Raw genomic sequence first — 19,204 nt, 5'->3', positions numbered from 1 at the left:
AGGGATCCAGAGCCAGGAGCGGGCACCTCGGTGTTCCTGAAGGGTTGTTTTGCCTCAAACACTTGGGAACATAAAGCTGGGAAGGTGAATCCTCATCCCCGAGAAACCCCGCGGTGCCGCCGCAGGGCGCTGCAGGGAAAGGGGGAAACCGGACGGGGCTTTTCCTGGAGTACAGAATGGATAAGGGGGAAAGTCTATTCCGTACTGTGGGAAAAATCCAGTCCGGGTTTTCCTCTGAGTCCATTCTGTACTCCGGGAGAAATCCAGTTCGGGTTTTCCCAAGAGCCAATTCCGTACTCTGGAAAAAGTCCAGTCCGGGTTTTCCTCTGAGTCCATTCTGTACTCCGGGAAAAATCCAATCCGGGTTTTCCCCTGAACCCATTCCGTACTCCGGAAAAAGTCCAGTCCGGGTTTTCCCCCATTCCGTAATCCGGGAAAACTCCCGTCCGGGTTTTTTCCCCCATTCCGTACTCCAGGGAGAATCCAGTCCGGGCTTTCCCCATGCCGTACCGCGGGAGAAATCCGGGCTGAATTTTTCCCGGAGCACTGGGATGGGATTTGGGATCGCTGGGTGGGGAGCAGCTCCCCCCGCCAGAGACCCTCGTGGCAGGGCGTGCTTTGGGAGTGCTGTGGGTGGGGAGGCACCAGGAATCTGGAGCAAAAAGCAGAATTCCCTGGGGATACAGAGAAGGCCGTAGAGATTCCCGTGTCCCCGGAGCAGCCCTGCCCCGCCCCCGCTCCTCGCGGCTTGTGCCGCCGCTGCAGCCGCTCACTGTGCTTCCCTTCTGTCCCCAGACCTGGCTCAGGGGCACCTGCAGCTGGCGCAGCTGGGCAGAGACCTGGCAGCTGACGGCAGCCCCGTGTCCCCGCCGGAGGGGCAGGGCCGGTCCCCGGTGGCGGCCGTGCGCTACCGCAACCACGGCCAGCGCCGCTTCTCCATGGAGGCAAGTGCTGGGGGCAGGGGGGACCCGGGCACCTCTGGCTGTCGCCTCCCCGCTGGCTGGAAGGGCCGGGCTGCGGCTCGGGATGTCACTTGTCCTCTGTCCCCTCCCTGCAGGACGTCAGCAAGCGCCTCTCGCTGCCCATGGACATCCGCCTGCCCCCCGAGTTCCTGCAGAAGCTGCAGATGGAGAGCCCGGAGCTCTCCAAGCCCCTGAGCAGGATGTCCCGGCGGGCCTCCCTCGTAAGTGGCCCCGAGCCGCAGGGGCAGCGCCCGGCCCGGCCCCTCCCGAACGGACACCCGGGCCCGGCCGTGCTGGGCCGTGCTGGGCCGGCTGCCCCGGGCTCACTGAGGTCCCCTCACGTCCCTGCCCAGCCCCAGCCCTTCCTGCACACCCCCAGCAGCACCGGCAGGAGCTGAGGGAGCTGGGAAAGGGGCTCAGCCCGGAGAAAAGGGGGATCAGGGGGAATTTCTGGCTCTGCACAGGTCCCTGACGGGAGGGGGCAGCCGGGGGGGATTTGGGATCTTCTCCCGGGGAACAGGGACAGGAGGAGAGGGAACGGCCTCAGGCTGGGCCAGGGGAGGCTCAGGGTGGAAGTTCCCTGAGGAATTTCCTCAGGGAAAGGGTGGTCAGGTCTTGGCAGGGGCTGCCCAGGGAGGTTTGGAGTGCCCATCCCTGGAGGTGTCACCTGGACGTGGCACTCAGTGCTCAGGGTGGGGATCGGGCACAGCTTGGACTCGATGATCCCGGAGGGATTTTCCAGCCTCAGTGATCCTGGGATTCTGAGATCTGCACCTGCTGTGCCATTCCCACCGTCCTTCACTCCCCTGAGCACACCTGGCTGCCCTCTCGGCCTGGCTCCTTCCCAGAGGGAGGAGAAGGAAAACCCTCCTGCGATTCAGCCGGAGCCTCTTGCCACTGGAAATGCAAATGTGGATAAATAATGAATCAGCCTTTGCTTCAGCGGTGCCATTTCGGTTTCTTTGCTGCAGAGCAGCAGCAGAAATTGGAGCAAAAACTCTGAGTACAACAGAGCAGGAGCAAAAACCTCTGTGTGCACCTCCAGGTGTGCTCAGAGCTGCCCAGGTACCACAGCCAGGCCGCAGGAGGCATCTCGGGATCCGAGGTGCCCGTTCAGGAGGAGGGAAGGAGAGCTGGAATTCACCTGCCTGTGCTGCCTGAGGATAAAACAGACCCCGCCAGGGTGATGTGTCGTTAATATTCACATCCCCTCGAGAATAAGGAATGGGGCTCTGGGGCTTGTGCAGCACCTCGGGCTCCAGCACCTTCATTCCTCTGGTCAGGACACGGCTTTTCCTGGGATACACAGAGGGTTTGGGCAGAAAACGGAGTAAAAATCCCAAATGTCACTGCCCAGTGTCCCTGGAAACCCCTCTGGAGGTGAAGCCATCCTGGGATGAGGCCCCCCCTCCCCAGTGATGTTTTCCTGTCTCTCCCACAGTCAGATATCGGCTTTGGGAAGCTGGAAACCTACGTCAAACTGGACAAACTGGGAGAGGTGAGTAGTGTGTGACACCCCTGTAAGGAATTAAGTGAAATTCAAAGGGCAGCTCCAAGTGCAAAGGGCAAAAATCTTCAATATCCAGAAATTTTCAGACCAAGACTTTCTCGTGGGGTTCAGACCTGGTGCGGTCGGTCACTTCAAGTGGTCCTTCCCCCAGATGTTTTGGGGACACCAGTGCTGTGCCACCCTGGGAAATGGCCTGTGTCCCCTGTCCCCTGCCAGGGCACCTACGCCACGGTGTTCAAGGGCCGCAGCAAACTGACGGAAAACCTGGTGGCGCTGAAGGAAATCCGCCTGGAGCACGAGGAGGGGGCTCCTTGCACGGCCATCCGGGAAGGTGAGGCCGGGAGGGGCCTTCCCCAGGGTCCCAGCAGGATTTGGGATGGCTGTGCCCGTGCTCAGCCCCTGTTCCTGCTGCCCCAACCCCGCTGTCCCCGCAGTGTCGCTGCTGAAGAACCTCAAGCACGCCAACATCGTCACCCTGCACGACATCATCCACACCGAGCGCTCCCTCACCCTCGTCTTCGAGTACCTGGTGGGTCTGGGGGCTTCTCTGGGGGCTGGGGGGGACAAGGGAAGGACAGACTGACGTGTCCTTCCCGCTGCAGGACAACGACCTCAAGCAGTACCTGGAGAACTGCGGGAACCCGATGAGTGTGCACAACGTGAAGGTGAGGGGGGTGCCCGGGACCCCCTGCCCCGTCTCTCATCCTGGGTGGGGGTGTTTTGGGGCTGGGGGAGCTTGGACATCTTCACTGAGCTGCAGCATGTGCAATACTCTGCTGTACAGGGGCTGTCCACATCACAAATGGGACATGTTCACACTCAAAAGCACAAACTCTGCAAGTTATCACAGATCACTCTTTGGAATCATGAGAGATCTTAAAAATTCAGCCAGCAGAATGAACACAGACAGAGGGTTTTGGTCTAATAATGAAATGCTCTTGTTGTAATCAAATATTCAAATGGTTTGGGTGGGAAGGGACCTCAAAGCTCATCCAGTTCCATGGGCAGGGACACTTTTCACCCTCTCAGGTTGCTCCAAGCCCTGTCCAGCCTGGCCTTGGACACTTCCAGCTTTCCCCAATTCAATCCACTTCCCTCCAGCTCTGATCTGCACAGTAAGACTGCAAATCCTTCAAGTAAAAATGAATATTTTTAACAACACGAGTGCCTGGACCCTGCTTGGCCTTTGCAGGAGCAGCAAAGGGTCAAAAAGGAATATATACAGAAAGAAAGAAAGAAAGAAAGAAACATATACACACACTGTATGAGGGTGAGGGAAAACCTTCCAGGAACTAACGAAGCTTCCCCTGTGGGCTCCCCAGCCCTGTGTGCACTGACACAACAAACAAAAATGGCTTTAATTAACTGCCAAAAGCCTGTGTTTTATGTCCCCTTGCTTGACAACATTGAAAGAAACATTTCACAAGAATTAAGTCCCTTTGGAAAGTCTCAGCATTTCCTGCTTCCTTTATTAATATTTCAACCTTTTGTTGTTGTTTTAGAGGAAAACAGGAAGCGCGATCACCGCTTCGAAAAATTAATTAAATTTTTTTGAGAACTTCCCTGTAGAATCTGTTTGCCAAGCCCTAACTGTACATTCTTCTCAATCAGTTAAATTTTTGCAGGAGAAAACATGGTGAGTATAAACTGCAAAAAGAACCAGTCTGAAGTGGGGGCGGTTGAGGATAAATCAGGTTCTGGGGGTCTCAGAGTCACGCTCAGGTGAAGGGACAGGAGGGTTGGAAGGCTCAGCTGCAAACAGAAGCTTAAAGATAGCAGATCAACTCGTCTTGGCAGAGTTAAGCTCCCCTTTGAAGCAGATCTAACCACTTAAGCCCAGCCTAAGGTGACTGCAGGCAGGGCAGGGCAGAGGCACTCGCTGGGACTTGCAAGGCTCTGGCTTCGAGGTCATTAAAAACATCAACAGGTACCAGGGGTTGCTTTAAAGGAGAAAAAGATGTTCCCATCCAGTGCAGAATCTCGTGGTTTTTTTAGTATTTCCTCATGCCTAACATTCTGTTCCCTGCCTGATGCAAGGATGCTGCTGAAACAAAAATTAATTTCAAAATAAAGCTTCAGGCTTTCCCCAGTGAATTACAAAGATCCATTAGCCCTGGATTTTTGGTGTAATAGAAACAGTCAAAGGAAAAAAAAAAAAATCAAACTACAGGAGAACTCCTGAGGATTTCATTTGGGGCAGAGCACAGCTGGGGTCGGGCTAAGCACAACCAGAACAGAGCAGCAGAAACGTCCTCGAGCCACATCACTGGTGCACGGTGACAATTAAGAGGTGAAGATCAGCTGGGAGTCAGAGCCAGGGGCGTTCTGCACCTACAAAACCAAGCAAGGTGGGCACCTCTGAGCCCAAAGGCCCTGCAGGAGTTTCCCAGTCAGAACCAGTTGCACATGGGATGAAGCAGAACCCAAACCGGACTGTGCTTTCCTCCAGGCTATAAGGAAGAAACACCTCTGCCACTGCTCCACATCCTGATCTGTCTCCAGTCAGGAAAACTCAGGGATTTTCCTCTCTCTCACCCCTCCAAGAATAATTCCAAACCAGGCACTTGACTGAAGGATGGGGGAACTGGATCTGACTTTCCATGGGATCAGCATCACAATGGGGGAATTGGATCCACTTCCCATGGGATCAGCACCACCAGGACACCCCCAGCTGCCACTGCTGCACCACTCAGGGGCAGGAGGATTTTACACCACATTTCTCCATGTCTTAAAGGTCTTGGCAAAAATGAATCTCCATTAATCCTAAAGCACTTCACACAACGAGCATTGTTCTGGCTCCTCCTCTTTCCAGAGGTAAAAAATAACATTTTGCCTAAGAACTAAAATTATGCTGGTTTAGAGGGGAAAGAATGAAATCATTCACCCCCTTCCCACTGCCCAGGTGGAGCTGGGTGCCAGCTGTGCCCTGATGGGCAGCTCTGCCCGGATCCCTGGCTCGGGAAGCAGGGCTGTAGCCATGGCAGCAGCGGCACATCCCTGGATTTTGGCTCCCTGAAGTTGCTGCTGCTTCCCTGCCTCAGCCACCTGCAGCAGCCCAGTGCTGAGCCCAACCTTCCCCCCTCTGCTTTCCACTGGCACAGGGAAGTTTAAATTACCCTGAATACAAATCTGCCTTCAAAGCCCACCAAGAGATCCATCAGCACCGGCGTGCAGGGATGTGCCTCCAGTGGAAATAAACATTATTCCAGTTTGGAGATAACTCCAGTGAGGATCCTTCCACTAAATTCTCATGCTGCCATCACTGTATTTACCCAAAAGCTCTGCCTAGGAATGCAGCACATGGAATTTCCTCCCTGTGTCACATTAATATGGAATATTCTTTTAAATCAGCTTTTTTCTTACAGTTCCTACCCCCCAGCACTCAGCACATCACGAGGTAAAAGGGAATTAAATCTCACTTCTGCACTGCACTTTGTTTTTATCCCCTACACAAAGCTCTGCCCTCAAGGCTCATTAATACCCATCTGAGGGTTTTCTCAGACACTGAAAAAGCTGCCCCTGGGAGATTCAGAGCTGGAAATCCTTATCAAGGCTATTTATAAGCCTGGTCAATAGCAGATCAATGCAGCATCTGATCAGGCTGCTTAAAGAGGGTCTCTCTCTAACACCACACCAACAACATGAAAGGGAGAAATATCCTATCCAAATTAAGCCCTGGATTCCTCCTCCTCCTATTTGAACTCGAAATAGCCCTCTCTGGAGAGGGAATGCTCAGAGTTCAATTAAAAATCACTTTTCTAGTTCCATAACCCTGGGCAGGGTGGTCAATCCCTTCTTGAAGCAGCTTCTCCACCCACTTCTCTCAACAGCCAGATTCACCTTCAGCGAAGGATTTTGGATTCTTCTAAGCCAAGGCCTAATGAACCATGCTGCCAAGTTAGTGCACAGAAAGTTCAGATTTTAATGAGCAACACCATTCTGGGAAGAAGGTGGTGAAGGATGCCCAAGGGAATGACAAAGTAACCAGGGTAAAATCCATGATTTTCATCTGCTACCCTGAAATATTTTGAAATTGGAAACAAATTCAACAGTTTAACATAAGTCTGATGTAGGAAATAGACAGTCTGGTATGAAATTCAGTATCAGAAAGCTCTTAGCATCTTTTAGAAAGAACCAACTCAATGAAAAGCTTCTGCAGGCTGAAATTGTAAGATGGTAATAACAAAAAATGAAAGAGCTAAATGTTCTTTTAGTTTGCACTAGCTTTGAAATTTGATGTTTACAAGCTATTATTAGGTTTTTTTCTCAGAAAATTCCTTTTCAGATGCAGAAGAAATCAAATTTGATACAATTTACCCACAGACTACGTTTGCATCAACAGAGGTATCCCAAAATATTTGCAGAGAATTGAGAGCACACAGTTTTGAACCCCAACACACTTCTTCTGCTCGCCCAAAAGCAAAGAGAGAAGCATCTCTTGTTAGACAAGAGCATCACTCTGCACTCCCTTGTGAGGAGAATTCTGAACAGATCACACTGAAAATTACAGAATCATGGAATGGGTTGGAATGGAAGGGATCTTAAAGATCATCCAGGGGATGGGCAGGGACACCTTCCACCGTCCCAGGCTGCTCCAAGCCCCTCCTGGCCTTGGACACTTCCAGAGATCCAGGGGCAGCCACAGCTTCTCTGGGCACCCTGTGCCAGGGCCTGCCCACCCTCAGAGGGGAGAATTTCCCAAACGAAAAAAAATTCCTAAATTCCTACGAATCAGCCCCTTACTGTGAAGTAGAACTGCTCAGTCTCCTGCTGGTTTGCCCGTCTCTTGGCAATGCTGGGTTTGCTCATGAACGTTTCTGACACCGTGGATTTCACAGACTCCATGGAGTTGCTGTACTGGAAGCAGTCAGAGACATCAAAGTCCTCTATCGTGACAATGTCCTGGATTGTCTGGAGTGTGGCTTCCATCGTCTTCTTAACCTGCCCAGCAAGAAGGAGAGAACTCAAAACCTGAAGGTTTTATGTTGTAAGTAAACAACAGAGGTAGCAAAGTCCCCTGGAGCACTTCACTGATAAACAGATATTACTGGTTTCACACCCTGTGCGCTGTAATTAATTTTGGCTCATTAACAGCACAGTCCATGCAAGCACAGAGCTGGCAGCACCCTGAACCTGCCAGGACTCCGTGCCAGGATCGCAGTTGTGATCTCTCAGGCTGGGATCAGGAGGAGATGGAAAGAAATTTAACCTCAAAGCAAAGAGAGCTGAACTAATTGTCTTCTGCAACTACTGGGCATCAGATGTTAATTACAAACAGGACTCTGCTGTACTGCACATTTTTACTGAAGGCCAGAATCGACTTTATAGACATAAAAGGAGTTGCAAATTTTGCCCAGAAGTTCCTGAGCACAGAGGTGCAGAGATTAGATCCCCATTCATGTCATCTTCTTCTCATCTTGAATGGCCAAGTGAACAAAAATCACTTTACTCAGGTTATGCAAACTCACTTCAAAACATTAAATTCCTCCTTTTCCCTTTGCTATCCAAATAAAATTTCTGCACCACAGCCAGTCTTATCAAGTTAAGGATGGGAAGAGAGATATGGGGAGGTATTTTAAAGGATTCTCTCCATACCCCCAACTTTCCTGTGAGATCCCCCACTAATTAATGCACAAGATGCCTTGGCCTTGAATTTTAACACAAGTGTTGATAAAAAAGGATGACAACAACCAGATTCTTCCATAACCAGTGCCCAGTAAGTGGCTAAGAGCCGCTGCTGAACTTTGGTTATTAACTGACCTCTTCATTTTCGATCTTCAGCGTCGATAACCGGGACTGCAGCTGCTGACACCTCTGCACCAACTCACTCTGGACTGGCTGCTGGGCACAGAGCTGAGACTCCTGCAAGAGAAACAGCACAGCAGGACATCGCAATTACTCCTTTATTTATCAGACACAAACATTCTCCAAAGTGCTGAGCTTTAAAACCGGGCAGCGCTGGATTTCAACCAGAGGAAGAAGGTCCATGGTTCTACCAAAGTGCATTTCCTTTCCTGAGAGGATTGAACAGAGAGCAAGAGATGATGGCAACATCAAAGAAGAGCCAGGAAACAACAGCTACTCTCAGTGATGTCAGGATGTCAGCTTGTCGTGTGCTTTGGGAGTCTGGAGGTGCTTTATCCCAGGTATTTGGATAAATCACATCAAAAATCAAGAATTTGGTGCAGTGCTTCAGACTGGCACCCTGGGGCAGGGGATTGCTCAGCTGAACCACCTGCACAGCACAGCAACAGGCACAGGTCACTCTTGAATGAATCCAGGGGAGCTGAAATAAAAGCAGCACAGGCTGGGGACCTGTCACAGACACCACAACACCGAGGTTCCCTGAGCTGCTCAGAATGATCTTCATTCCACAGCACGGGGCAGCTTTTCCCTTTCATTTTGTTCTGGGTTTTGTGGGGATTTTAAAAAGAAAACACTGACCTCACTGCCTGAGGCTGTTTTTCTAGAGACAGAAATTGAAACTGGGAGTTTTATCCCACCCATGCACACACACCATCATATAGTCTGATATAATCTGCTGTGTGCAGCACCATTGCTACAAGACCATCAGCTGCATTTATAAACACTCCTCTGGCCTCGAGAAGCAGCAAGATAAATGATTCAGTGAATGGGAGCTGCTCCTGAATGAGACTCTGCAGGTAATTCCTTTTTTCCCCATAATCTTACAGGATCAGAAACACAGAAAAATCCAGGAAAGGTCATTTGCAGTCTGAAGGTTTCACTTAAAACGAGAGAGACAAAGAAGAGCCTGGAGCAGTGGCTGTAATTCCCAGCCCAAAAGAAGAGGCTGCAAGAGACCATCCTCCAGTCTGTGCTCGGGGGATGATCTAGAAATCCAACCAACTGACCTACATTGTCACACTGTACACGTGTTCCCGCTCAGAACCAGTTTCAGCTCGTGTGACTTTCAGCAGCTCCCAGCTGAGCAACCACATCTTGACAAACCTATAAGGAGAGGGATTTGCCCTGCCAAAAATGGAGAGTCCTCTGACAGCCCTGTCTCACAAGGAGGGGGCAAAAAGCACCACTACAAACCATTTGCACTCTCAGATTGCACACTCAGATGCTGCAAAAAACCAGCATTTAGGTTTCTTCTGTTGGCCCTTCAAATCTCAAAAATCAGAGGCTGTCTTGGGGATTAACCTGTAGGTTGAATGAAGGTGTCTCCTACTCACATTTAATATTGAACCTAACTAAGCATTTTCACTTCCAGCAGCTTGGATAGCCAAAAAATTAAAATTTAGATATCTCTGCCATGAGCCCCTGCTTAATCTTTGCATCATCTCCCAGCTCTGAGGCTCCCAAAAGAGCCAAACAGGCGGCCCTGGAGTGGGTCAGTTTATCAAAAATGAGGGAGATAAACAGGCAGAGCGGCAGGAGGGCCCCACACTGACCATGTCACCCATGTGTGGCTGGAACTCGAACTTCATGGGGGGGCAGAAGACGTTGTTGTACATCTCCATCAGCCTCTGCTTGTCGCTGTTGGCGTCCAGGTTCTCCACGGCGTTCTCGATGGCGTCCAGCCCCTCGTGCTTGGACTGCTCCAGGTTCAGCTCGGCCGACAGGAACGTCCTCAGGGCTCTGTTGAGGCTGGCGTGGTACCCCAGGTCACAGCACTGCTGGAAAACACACACAATTCTCTATGAATAAAGGGAATAAGACTCCAGAATGGGGATTTGAATGTTTCCAAAGGCAGGAGCTGTACAAATGAGGAACAAGCTGTGGGTATTTTGTCACCTGCTGCTGGGTGGCAGGGAGGTCCCACGTCTCTCTCTGACTGCACAGAGCATCTCAACCTGTAACCCCCATGCAAATTTTATCACGGTGTTGTAATTGATTACCAAGCTTGAAGTATTGTAACAGGTTGTGGAGTTTTCCTGGACTATAAGAGACTCATTTTTCATGGAGTACTAGAGACTCATTTCATTCAGAAAGGAAGTGGCGAAGTTCAGCAGTAGGGCAGGGTAATTCCCTAAATTCTAACCTGACTTCTAGGGGTCCTGATTCCTATGGAAACACTCCAAAATCCTTAAATGACATTATTCAAAGGAAGAGGAAAGCAAGGCACTGAAGTGCTATTGGAGAGACAAGACACAGGATTTGGATCATCTATAAAGACAAATCTGCATCTAAATAATTCCGTAATTCCAGCAAACTGCTTCATCCAGTACTTCAGGAAGGAGGAGCATGACCTGGACATGAAAAGAGAGTCATCCAAAACCCAGCAGCCACCAGTTGGGATGATTTCATTGCTGGGGTGAAACAGAGGAGCAAAAAACTTTGAAGCAGAAAGTGGTTATGGTCAAGAATTTCCTGGCTATGGCTGACACTGGGATGATGTCACTGGGAGACAATCAAGCAGCTTCATTTCCACCACGGCTGCAGAGCCAAGTTTTCATGTTTCAGAAGGGGAAAAAAAAGGAGCTTTTCATTAGCATTAGATCAGAACCAGCCTGGATTTTTCAGCCATCTAATAAAGTGAGCAAGAAGGAGCCCACCTTCTTGGAATTACAAGCAAGATTACATCCACTAGGAGAATATCCAGAAAGGAAAGAAAGAGACCATCTGCTCCATTGCTGTGCTGCTCTGTAAGCAAAATTCACATGAAAACTCCTCCTCGCCCATCATTTGGGTCTCATCACTGTCATTGTTTGCAAACGCAGAGGAAAAAAGGGGGGAAAAAAGAAGAAGGAGGGGTGGGGGCAGAGGGAAGAGAAACTGCTGGACCATTCCCTGCTCCCACAGAATTCCTGCCACCGAGTGCTGCTGGAAGCCTGGCTCTTGTGCCAAACAAGCTGTGGCAGGTGTGGAGCCTTGGAAAAAGAGCTGCAGTTGCTGGTTGGACTGGAGGCAGAGAATTAAGGGACTTTACATTCAATCAGAAAAGAACAAAACCAGCCAAGAAAAAAAAAAACCACCACAACAAAACAAAAAGCAAAACAAAAGAGGCTTGATTGAGAATCTGCACGTGTGGAGGCAGCCTTGGATCAAGAGGCACTCACAGCTACTGCTCACTCTGCAGGGCTGGTCCTGCAGCCATGGGGGGAAAGATGGAGTTGGGCCAAGGATCAGCTCACATCTAACAGCAGCACTCGCTCCTTTTCACAGAATTCTTGGTGTTGCAAGGGACCTCTGGAGATCCCCCAGTCCCAGGCAGGGTCACGTGGAGGGGACCCTCCAGGTGGCTTTGGGATGTCTGCAGAGAGGGAGACTCCAGGCCCTCCCTGGGCAGCTGTTCCAGGCTCTGCCACCCTCACAGACAGAGGTTCTTCCTCATGTTGAGGTGGAATTTCTTGTGTTGTAGTTTATTACTCCTTGTGCTGTTGCCGAGCAGAGCCTGGCACCTTCCTGACACCCCTTGGGGATCCTTGTATGGGCTGATGGGATCCCCTCTCAGCCGTGTCCTCTCCGGGCTGACCAGCCCCAGCCCCACAGCCTCCCCTCATCAGGGAGATGCTCCAGACCCCAGATCATCTCTGGGGGTTCTGCTGGACCCTCTCCAGCAGCTCCTTGTCATTCCTGAACTGCAGGGACAAGAACTGAACACAACTCCTGCTGCGGGACAGGCGGCTGTGCACCCTCCCAGTGTGACCAGTTTGTCCTCCCAGTGTCCCCCCCAATGCACTGGGAATCCAAAGGGAAGTTAATGTGTCACACCTCACCTCACTCAGGCAAAACGTGCTGGCTCTTTGCTATTGAAGCCAGAAACAGAAAACGTTTCCCAGCCCACTCCCCCACTTTAAAGGGTTTTTTTTGAAGTCCAGTGTTCCATGTTTATAAATGCACCAGTCCTGCCATCCCTTTTCTGGGTTATATAAATGTTTGATGGAATCGTTCTCGAAGGAAATCAATTTTTTATAAGAATTTAATGATAACTCATTCAAATTCACTTCCCAACATGACAGCTGATTAACCCTTTGCCAGTTAGCTTTCAAACAGGCCTCAAAACCAGAAGATTCAAGGGGAAAAAGCCCTTTGTTTTAAAATGCAATTCAGATTTGGAAGGGAAATGATGAGATCCTGGAGATCTCACAGAATACCTATCCCTGGAAGAGCAAAGTAAGCTCTGGGACTCAAACACACATTTTTATCTCTTTTTTTCCAATCCTGTCCTAGTGACCCTTTTATAAATATGAGTTAATGCAAACTTCCCCATTACTGTAATATTTCATTAGCATCAAAGAGCTGCCTCAGTCCCCAAAGTCAGGAAATTCAAAACTACTGGGCTATGTCAGAAACAATTTATTGCTCTTAACTCTGGACAAAGAATTAACTCCCTGCTACCCTTCCCTGCACACTGCCCAGGGAACACACCGTGCTGGATAAACATGACAAGTTTAATGCTGTTTGGCCTAACACAATCTCCTTGTAAGTGACTTTGAAGATTACTTTTATATTATATTTCAAAATTCAATATCATCAAATGATTAGATCGAGGGAAGGCATTACAGCCTGGCTTAAAAATCGCATTTTTATTCAAGTCAGATGGCTCAGATAACCATCACTGGTTATAATTGTTAATTTTCAATCCTTCAGGATCAAAGGCATTAATAAATCTATTTTCCCTGTGTCTTAACAACGAGATAACTGAATTCCATCTCCTGCGCTCCCAGACAAGTCCCACATTTTTCCATGCCTGAACACAGAGCAGATAACACTTTTATTCTGAAGATGATGAGAACTTGTGGTGTTAAACTGAATGCTCCAAGGGAGTTAACTCAGGCAGGAACTCACCCAGAGCCACGAGGGCTCCTCTCTAGGGACAGACAAACCCCTGGGCTGCAGAAGTTTGGATTCTTGTCCTGCAGCACTGCCTGCCATGCCCCAGACACAGCTGGGACTGCCCAGGGAGAGCAGCCCTTCCTTCCAAGCTGGGTCCCCCAGGTTTGTCCTGTCCTGCTGGAAACACCTCAGCTCTGTGCTTAGAGATTGTTCTGGGCTTGCGAAATCCAAACAGATTCTCTGCTACCTGTGATCCATGAAAATACACCAAGAACAGACAACTGAACCAGGCACGTGTGCAGCATTTGGGGGAAGACTTGAGAGACAGGGCTTTAGAAGAATAAAATTAGAACAATTAAATTAGGCCGATGCTGGTGAAATTAATCCCAACCTTGTAGCTTCAATATAAATATAAAACACGAAGTTCTCATTTGCTAAAAACCCAGAGCCACGCAATTTAGGCTGAGCAAATGTTAACCAAAACAGGGCTCCTAAAAAGGCAGGAGGAATAAACAAACCAGGCCTCTCCAGAGCAGCAATCCTGCAAACCACGACATTTGGAAATAACAGCATTTTTCAAGCCCGCTCTCGGTGACAGCCCTGACCTCCAAAGGACAGGTTTAAATCAACACCTGGCACAAAAGCACTCCAGGCAAGTTTATCATCAGCTGAATAAATGTATCCTATAGACTGCTGGTTATTCTAATAGCTGAGTAATTAATAGAGATCTGAGTGCTCTTTATTGCCTGTGTCTAGAGACTCTTGTGCTCATCACTCCCTGCTCCTCCACAGCAGCTCCCTCCAGGCTCTGCAGCCGAGTGCTCCCAGCAGGGATGGCCTTGGCAAGGGGAACAGGAGCCACCAGAGCCACTGACCCACACGCAGTGTGTTCAGGCTGATGGAGTGGTTCCATCCTTGGGAATAACCTCAGCATTCCTGACTGGCTCTTCTGAGTTTCCAAAAATCAGAATTTCGGGGTTTTTTCACAGTGCGTTTTACCAAAAGCAGAATTGCTGTCCCCTGAATGGGGAGGGATTGAATTCTATTCTGGTGAGCAGGGAAGGGATCTTAGGGAAGGGCTGGAGCTGTGTCAGGGAGGTTTGGGATGGAGATCAGGGAAAGGTTCTTCCCCCAGAGGGTGCTGGGCACTGCCCAGGCTCCCCAGGGAATGGGCACTGCTCCAAACCTTCCAGAGCTCCAGGAGTGCTTGGACAGCACCCTCAGGCACAGGGTGGGATTTTGGGACGTCTGTGCAGGGCCAGGGCTTGGACTGGATGACCCCTGTGGGTCCCTTCCAACTCACACTATCCCACGATTCTATGACTTTTCCAAAACCACTTAAAAGCAGCTTCAGGAAACATTTCTGAACTCCCTCTCTTCTACCAAATTTCCTGTACTGTTTCTACAGTTAAAAATCTTTTTTTCAAACGTGCTTCTGAGTTAAAATCATGCAGGTTTGCTTTTCACTCATAGTCAAGTGAAAATGTCAGGCAGCAGTGTGATACTGAACATGGGTTTCACTTTAACTAAGCAGCTCCTCCTTTTCTCTCTCAGTGCCCAGTTCCTTGTCTGTGTAACAGAGGTGGCCACCTGAGAAAAGCTCTTGTCACAGCCTAATGACCAATTATCAGGCCACTGCCACCCCCCAAGCTGCCCAGCCCAGCCATGCAGAGGTTTCCAGCTGTGCTGGTGCAGGGGGGGATGCTGAGGGAGGAGAGGGACGTGGGAGGTTCCAGCAGCACTTACATCAATGAGATCAGACAGGTCATGGATGTAGTACTTGAACACCGAGGCATTGGTGGCTTCCAGGGCCAGCAGATACTCATTTCTTGCCTTAATTGCCTTCAGTCTGTTTTCTGTGTACTTTGCCTGGCGCTGAAAGACAACAAAAACCAGAATATAGCATTAGAAGAGGTGAGCAGCACACTGGGTAACACCGGAGAACACTGAACAAATCTTACTCTGCTTACACAGATTTTGCCTTTGAATTCCAGTTTTGCCAGCACTCCAAGACTTGAAATGCAGATTAATTATTTAGATGTGTTTAAGCATTACTATGCTGGACTGAAAGTCTTGAGACTGTGGGATGGGGAAGATTAAAGGAGGAATGAAGGAACAGGGTGGGTTTAGGAGGTTATGGCCCAGCTCCAGCACCACCACAGAAGCCCATGGGTTGTCTGAGGGTCGCTACAGGCACTCCACCTCTTCCAAGGCCTGAACTTGGTCCTTCCAGAGCCTAAATCCATTTGAAAATAACTCCATCCCTTCTACTGGCTTGAACCTTAGAGCTGAACTGCTCAAAGGCAGTTTGGGATTGCTGGGCTCCCTGGAGCACAGCCTCGTGCTTTGGACAACAAAAATAATCATGGTAACCGTGAATTCCAAGCAGGCAACTTCTGCTTTCCCACTCTAACCTGCTTTCAGCTTTTTGTGCCATGCCTGGATTCCCTGGGATGACACAAACTGCACACCTGACTGCCCTGAAGGAAACCTGGTGCTGGATCTGCCTTTCCTCCAGCTGAGTGCTGAATGAAACCGGCACAAAGAACGAGATTTGGAAGTGAGGGGGGATCTCAGTGGCTCCTGTGCACCCTGCCAGTACCTTCTCCTTCATCTTCTCAATTTTTTTGACAGAGCTTCTCCGGACGTGTTTCTCCTCGAACTTGACGTTGGAGGTGGAGTCGGGGGAGCGCGGGGTCTGCTTGTCCTCTTGTTTCACTGACTTCCCAATCTGCTTCTCCTCCTGCTTCTCTGCCTCCTTCAGCTTGCTCTGGGCACTGATGCTGTCGGCGTTGTACATGTGGTAGGTCTTCATCACCTGCAGAGAACGACGACCAACACTCAGGGCCCAGCAAGGCCCAGCAAGGCCGAGCTGGCTGTTAGTCTGAAACACCTGAACCAGAGAAAAACACACTCAGGGAAATTTCCCATGTCAGAAAAGCAGGGCAGGAGGTGCCTGAGCGAGTGTGGCTCTCAAAACGAATCTGAAATCCAAGTGGATGATTTTGCAGCTGCTGCTTTGTTTGACTTTGGCATGTGCCTTCTTGCACAAGCCAGTAAAGGAGGCATGAAAATCAAAAAAAGGATGCAGACTAAATCCAGCCTCCCTGACTGTTCAAAGAAAATGATATGCCAGGAAAATGAGAGCTTTTCATCAGCAGGTAAGGTTTCTGAAGGGAGGCCTATCAGTCTTTCATCTGGGTGAATCAGTGCTTTAAACATCACAGGATGTAAATCCAGCCTCAACACAGTGGCTGCAAGAGCCACTCAGGTGCCATTTGTTCAAATCAAATTTGGGACATAAAAGTACTTCTGGGCACCTTATGTAATAAAAAAATTAATAAACAAGTGTGGTTCTTTCGTTTAGGGAGACCTGGACCCTGTGCTGTATGAGCAACTTTTATTATAGCACATTTTTTATATGTAAATATAGATAAATATCCCCCCAGTCACAAAAATCCCATTTGTTTCACATGACATGAACGTCTAGCTTTGTGTTATGCAAATAGAACCAAAGGACATGAGACATAAACCAGTTTTTTATCCATAAATGCAAAGCAATTTGAACCCCACACCAAAACAAACACGATACAACACTCACAGGGGGCAAAAAAAAAAAGGCACAATTGCATAAAGTCACCCATTCCAGCAGTAATAAAGGCCCCACTTGTGAATAATTTGATTTATCTCAGACGAAAACCCGTTTAGAGCTCTTTTGCACCACAACATAACAGGATTTTACCCAAGTGGGCTGCACCCTCCCCCTGTGCAGTGATCAGCAGAGGTTCCCAGAGCCAAAGAGACTCTGGATTTAGACATGAAAGGGAATGTGACTGCAGCCAGTGCTAAAGACACATCCTGAATAATTTACACACACGCACTCCCAGCTCCTGCAGATGCTCAGACTATAAAGCAGGCGTTTATAATGATAATAATAGATGCAAAGGAGTTGCTTTTCCTCTCTCACTCCGAGTGGAGCTGGCAGAGAGTGAAAGCAGAGGGAGAAATCCCAGTTTTAATGGGTTTTTAATGGTTTTAGGCCACGTTGGCAGCCACGGGCTCTGGTGTGGGGACACTGGTGACTCACTGGGGTCTGCTGAGGGCAAGATGGCACAGGACAAAAAAATTACAGGTTGGGACAACTCTCTGTGTTTTATTTGTGCAGAGAAAGTAAAGATTTCACCCAGATCCATTTTGCCCAAAAGCAGGGATTCTGCCAATCCTTTGGATATGGAATTATGGAGTCATTGAGGTTGGAAAAGACCTCCAAGATCATCCAGCCTTTGGTTGATCCTCACTTTGTCACCCAGCCCAGACCACTGAGCGCCACATCCAGCAGAAAGAGAGGTGGAATTATTTCTAAAAGTACCATTAAACGTAGCCACTGGTGGGGTGGCTTTAATTCCAACAAAAAGCATCTTTTTAGCATGATCAGAAGTGGCTTTTTGCAAAGGAAAAGGTTTTCTGGTGAAGGGACAATTCAGAGTTCTGCAGCAGGAGGAATGAATAAACAGATTTCAAATTCCCAGCACTGACATTAAAAATACCAATGCCTTTCATCACTTTGTTCAGCAAAGGCTGAATTCTGGAAGTTCTTCCTTCTGGGGTAGAGGAATTACCAGGACTCAATATTTGGCTCAAAAAATGACCTGTCAGGGCCTGGCACCCAGAAATGATCCCCTGTCCATGAGACTCCACTCACCAGCCACTTCAGAGCCACCTGAACTCGGATTAGAAATTAATCTAGTTCCTAAAAGTCTCTTTTTAGAGGCAGATCTGTGTCCTTCCTTAGGATCCCAACCATGACATGACTCAAAAGTTGAGCCAATTCTGCCCTCAAATAGAAAACAGTTTCTGGAGTGCTGATTTACCTGAATATTTGGCTTTGAGGCTCTAATTGTAACAAACTGCAAGAAACAATTCCCTCTATACCTTTTGCTGATACAGGAAATTTCAGGGAACCCCAGGAAATTCTGTAACACTGATTTTTACCCCCACAGGGTCAATATGCCACAGCTTGAGAAACAACCCTGGGTCAGCTTCTGGAAGGAGGAAGGCCAGAACACACATCTCAGTGTCATGACCCAGCAAATCACCCAGGAAGGACAAAATAAAAGGCATTTTGAGCAACTGAACAGTGAGTTCTGCTTTTAAAGAAGAGAACTAGCTCAGTAACAGCTGCAGAAAGCAGAATTTACATCAAGCAAGAGGCTTTTCCATTCGTCTGTGTGAGGAAAAGAAAAATGCCCACGCAGCACGTGAACCCTTGGGATCACATCCTCCTCCTCACCTCTTCCTTGGGGTCTCCAGTGGATTTACTGAGAAGGAAAAAGCACAGATGGGAAACTCAGACTCCAAAAGGAGCTGCTCTGCTGAGAGCTGAGGGACAAAAAAAGCTCAGTGGGTGCCTCTGAAGGCTCACACCACACAAACCCCAAGGTTTTTGGCATATTCGGAAATAACTCTCCTATCTCTGGCTCTTTTTCAAACCATCACTGCAGCAAAGGAACAAATGGGCATGGAGGTGATACCTTTGGGGAACCAACACTTAGAGAGCTGAAACAACTCAAGGACAGAGGGGAAAAATGGGATTTATGGAGCTTTTTAGGTGACCTCGAGCTGCAGGGACTGCAGCCTTTTCTCAGCCTTGGTGGGAGAAGTCAAACACTTCTCCCTTCTGCCTGAGAAGATGCCAAGAAATCACTGATTTACCGTGTACAGTTCATTCAAGACCTTCATCAAGTCCTCCTGGAGCTGCAGTCCCACTTCCTTGCTCTGCAACAGAACAGAGAAATGAAAGTTAATTGGGGAAGACGCTGCAAAGGCAGAGGAAGTGAGCACGGAGCATCCATTAATAAGTTAGGCCCAATTAAGCACCACTGTTTATGCTGGCAAATCCAATCAGTGCCCAGCCCAGAGCCACCCAGGGTCACACTGCACCAGGAGTATTAATAAACCGAAATATTAGAAGTGCACAGTCAGAAAA

The 19,204-nt window shown here is 49.0% G+C and overlaps 2 protein-coding genes across 9 annotated transcripts in view; one reads left to right on the top strand and one right to left on the bottom strand.

The window, feature by feature from the left end:
• The window catches only part of SRGAP2 (SLIT-ROBO Rho GTPase activating protein 2), a 97,449-nt gene that overhangs the window by 30,604 nt on the left and 47,641 nt on the right, over positions 1-19,204 (bottom strand). For 4 of the 5 annotated variants that reach the window (XM_048327716.1, XM_048327721.1, XM_048327720.1 and 1 more), the window contains 6 exons: positions 18,931-18,993; positions 15,821-16,036; positions 14,965-15,093; positions 9,891-10,115; positions 8,233-8,334; positions 7,216-7,413 (listed from right to left, as the gene is read on the bottom strand). In XM_048327716.1, coding sequence (XP_048183673.1) covers positions 7,216-7,413; positions 8,233-8,334; positions 9,891-10,115; positions 14,965-15,093; positions 15,821-16,036; positions 18,931-18,993 — 933 coding nt within the window. The remainder of the gene's footprint in view (positions 1-7,215; positions 7,414-8,232; positions 8,335-9,890; positions 10,116-14,964; positions 15,094-15,820; positions 16,037-18,930; positions 18,994-19,204) is intronic. The other variant, XM_048327718.1, reaches the window with a different exon arrangement.
• Positions 518-5,692, top strand: LOC125337710 (cyclin-dependent kinase 18-like). Of its 4 annotated transcripts, XR_007208124.1 has the most exons (8): positions 518-944; positions 1,058-1,183; positions 2,404-2,460; positions 2,689-2,803; positions 2,907-3,001; positions 3,075-3,137; positions 3,502-4,820; positions 4,922-5,692. XR_007208124.1 is itself a non-coding variant. In XM_048327722.1 (7 exons), exons 1-7 carry the CDS (start codon positions 939-941, stop codon positions 3,577-3,579), a joined length of 540 nt encoding a protein of 179 aa, XP_048183679.1. In that variant the 5' UTR covers positions 518-938; the 3' UTR covers positions 3,580-5,692. The 4 variants fall into 4 exon arrangements, 3 of the variants coding, with proteins under 3 accessions (XP_048183679.1, XP_048183680.1, XP_048183681.1); XM_048327722.1 differs by having other exon boundaries at positions 3,502-5,692; XM_048327723.1 differs by lacking the exon at positions 3,502-4,820 and having other exon boundaries at positions 522-944.

The sequence above is a fragment of the Corvus hawaiiensis genome, chromosome 24 (assembly GCF_020740725.1).
Source record: "Corvus hawaiiensis isolate bCorHaw1 chromosome 24, bCorHaw1.pri.cur, whole genome shotgun sequence".
NCBI classification, from domain to species: Eukaryota; Metazoa; Chordata; class Aves; order Passeriformes; family Corvidae; genus Corvus; species Corvus hawaiiensis.
Note: the sequence above shows the minus strand (reverse complement) of the source record. Positions and strands in the feature narration are given on the sequence as shown.

Coding starts and splice junctions, on each gene's coding strand:
- LOC125337710 (XM_048327722.1), top strand. Junction 1,184..2,403: donor TGTCCCGGCGGGCCTCCCTC/GTAAGTGGCCCC, acceptor TCTCTCCCACAG/TCAGATATCGGCTTTGGGAA. Junction 2,804..2,906: donor TTGCACGGCCATCCGGGAAG/GTGAGGCCGGGA, acceptor CTGTCCCCGCAG/TGTCGCTGCTGAAGAACCTC.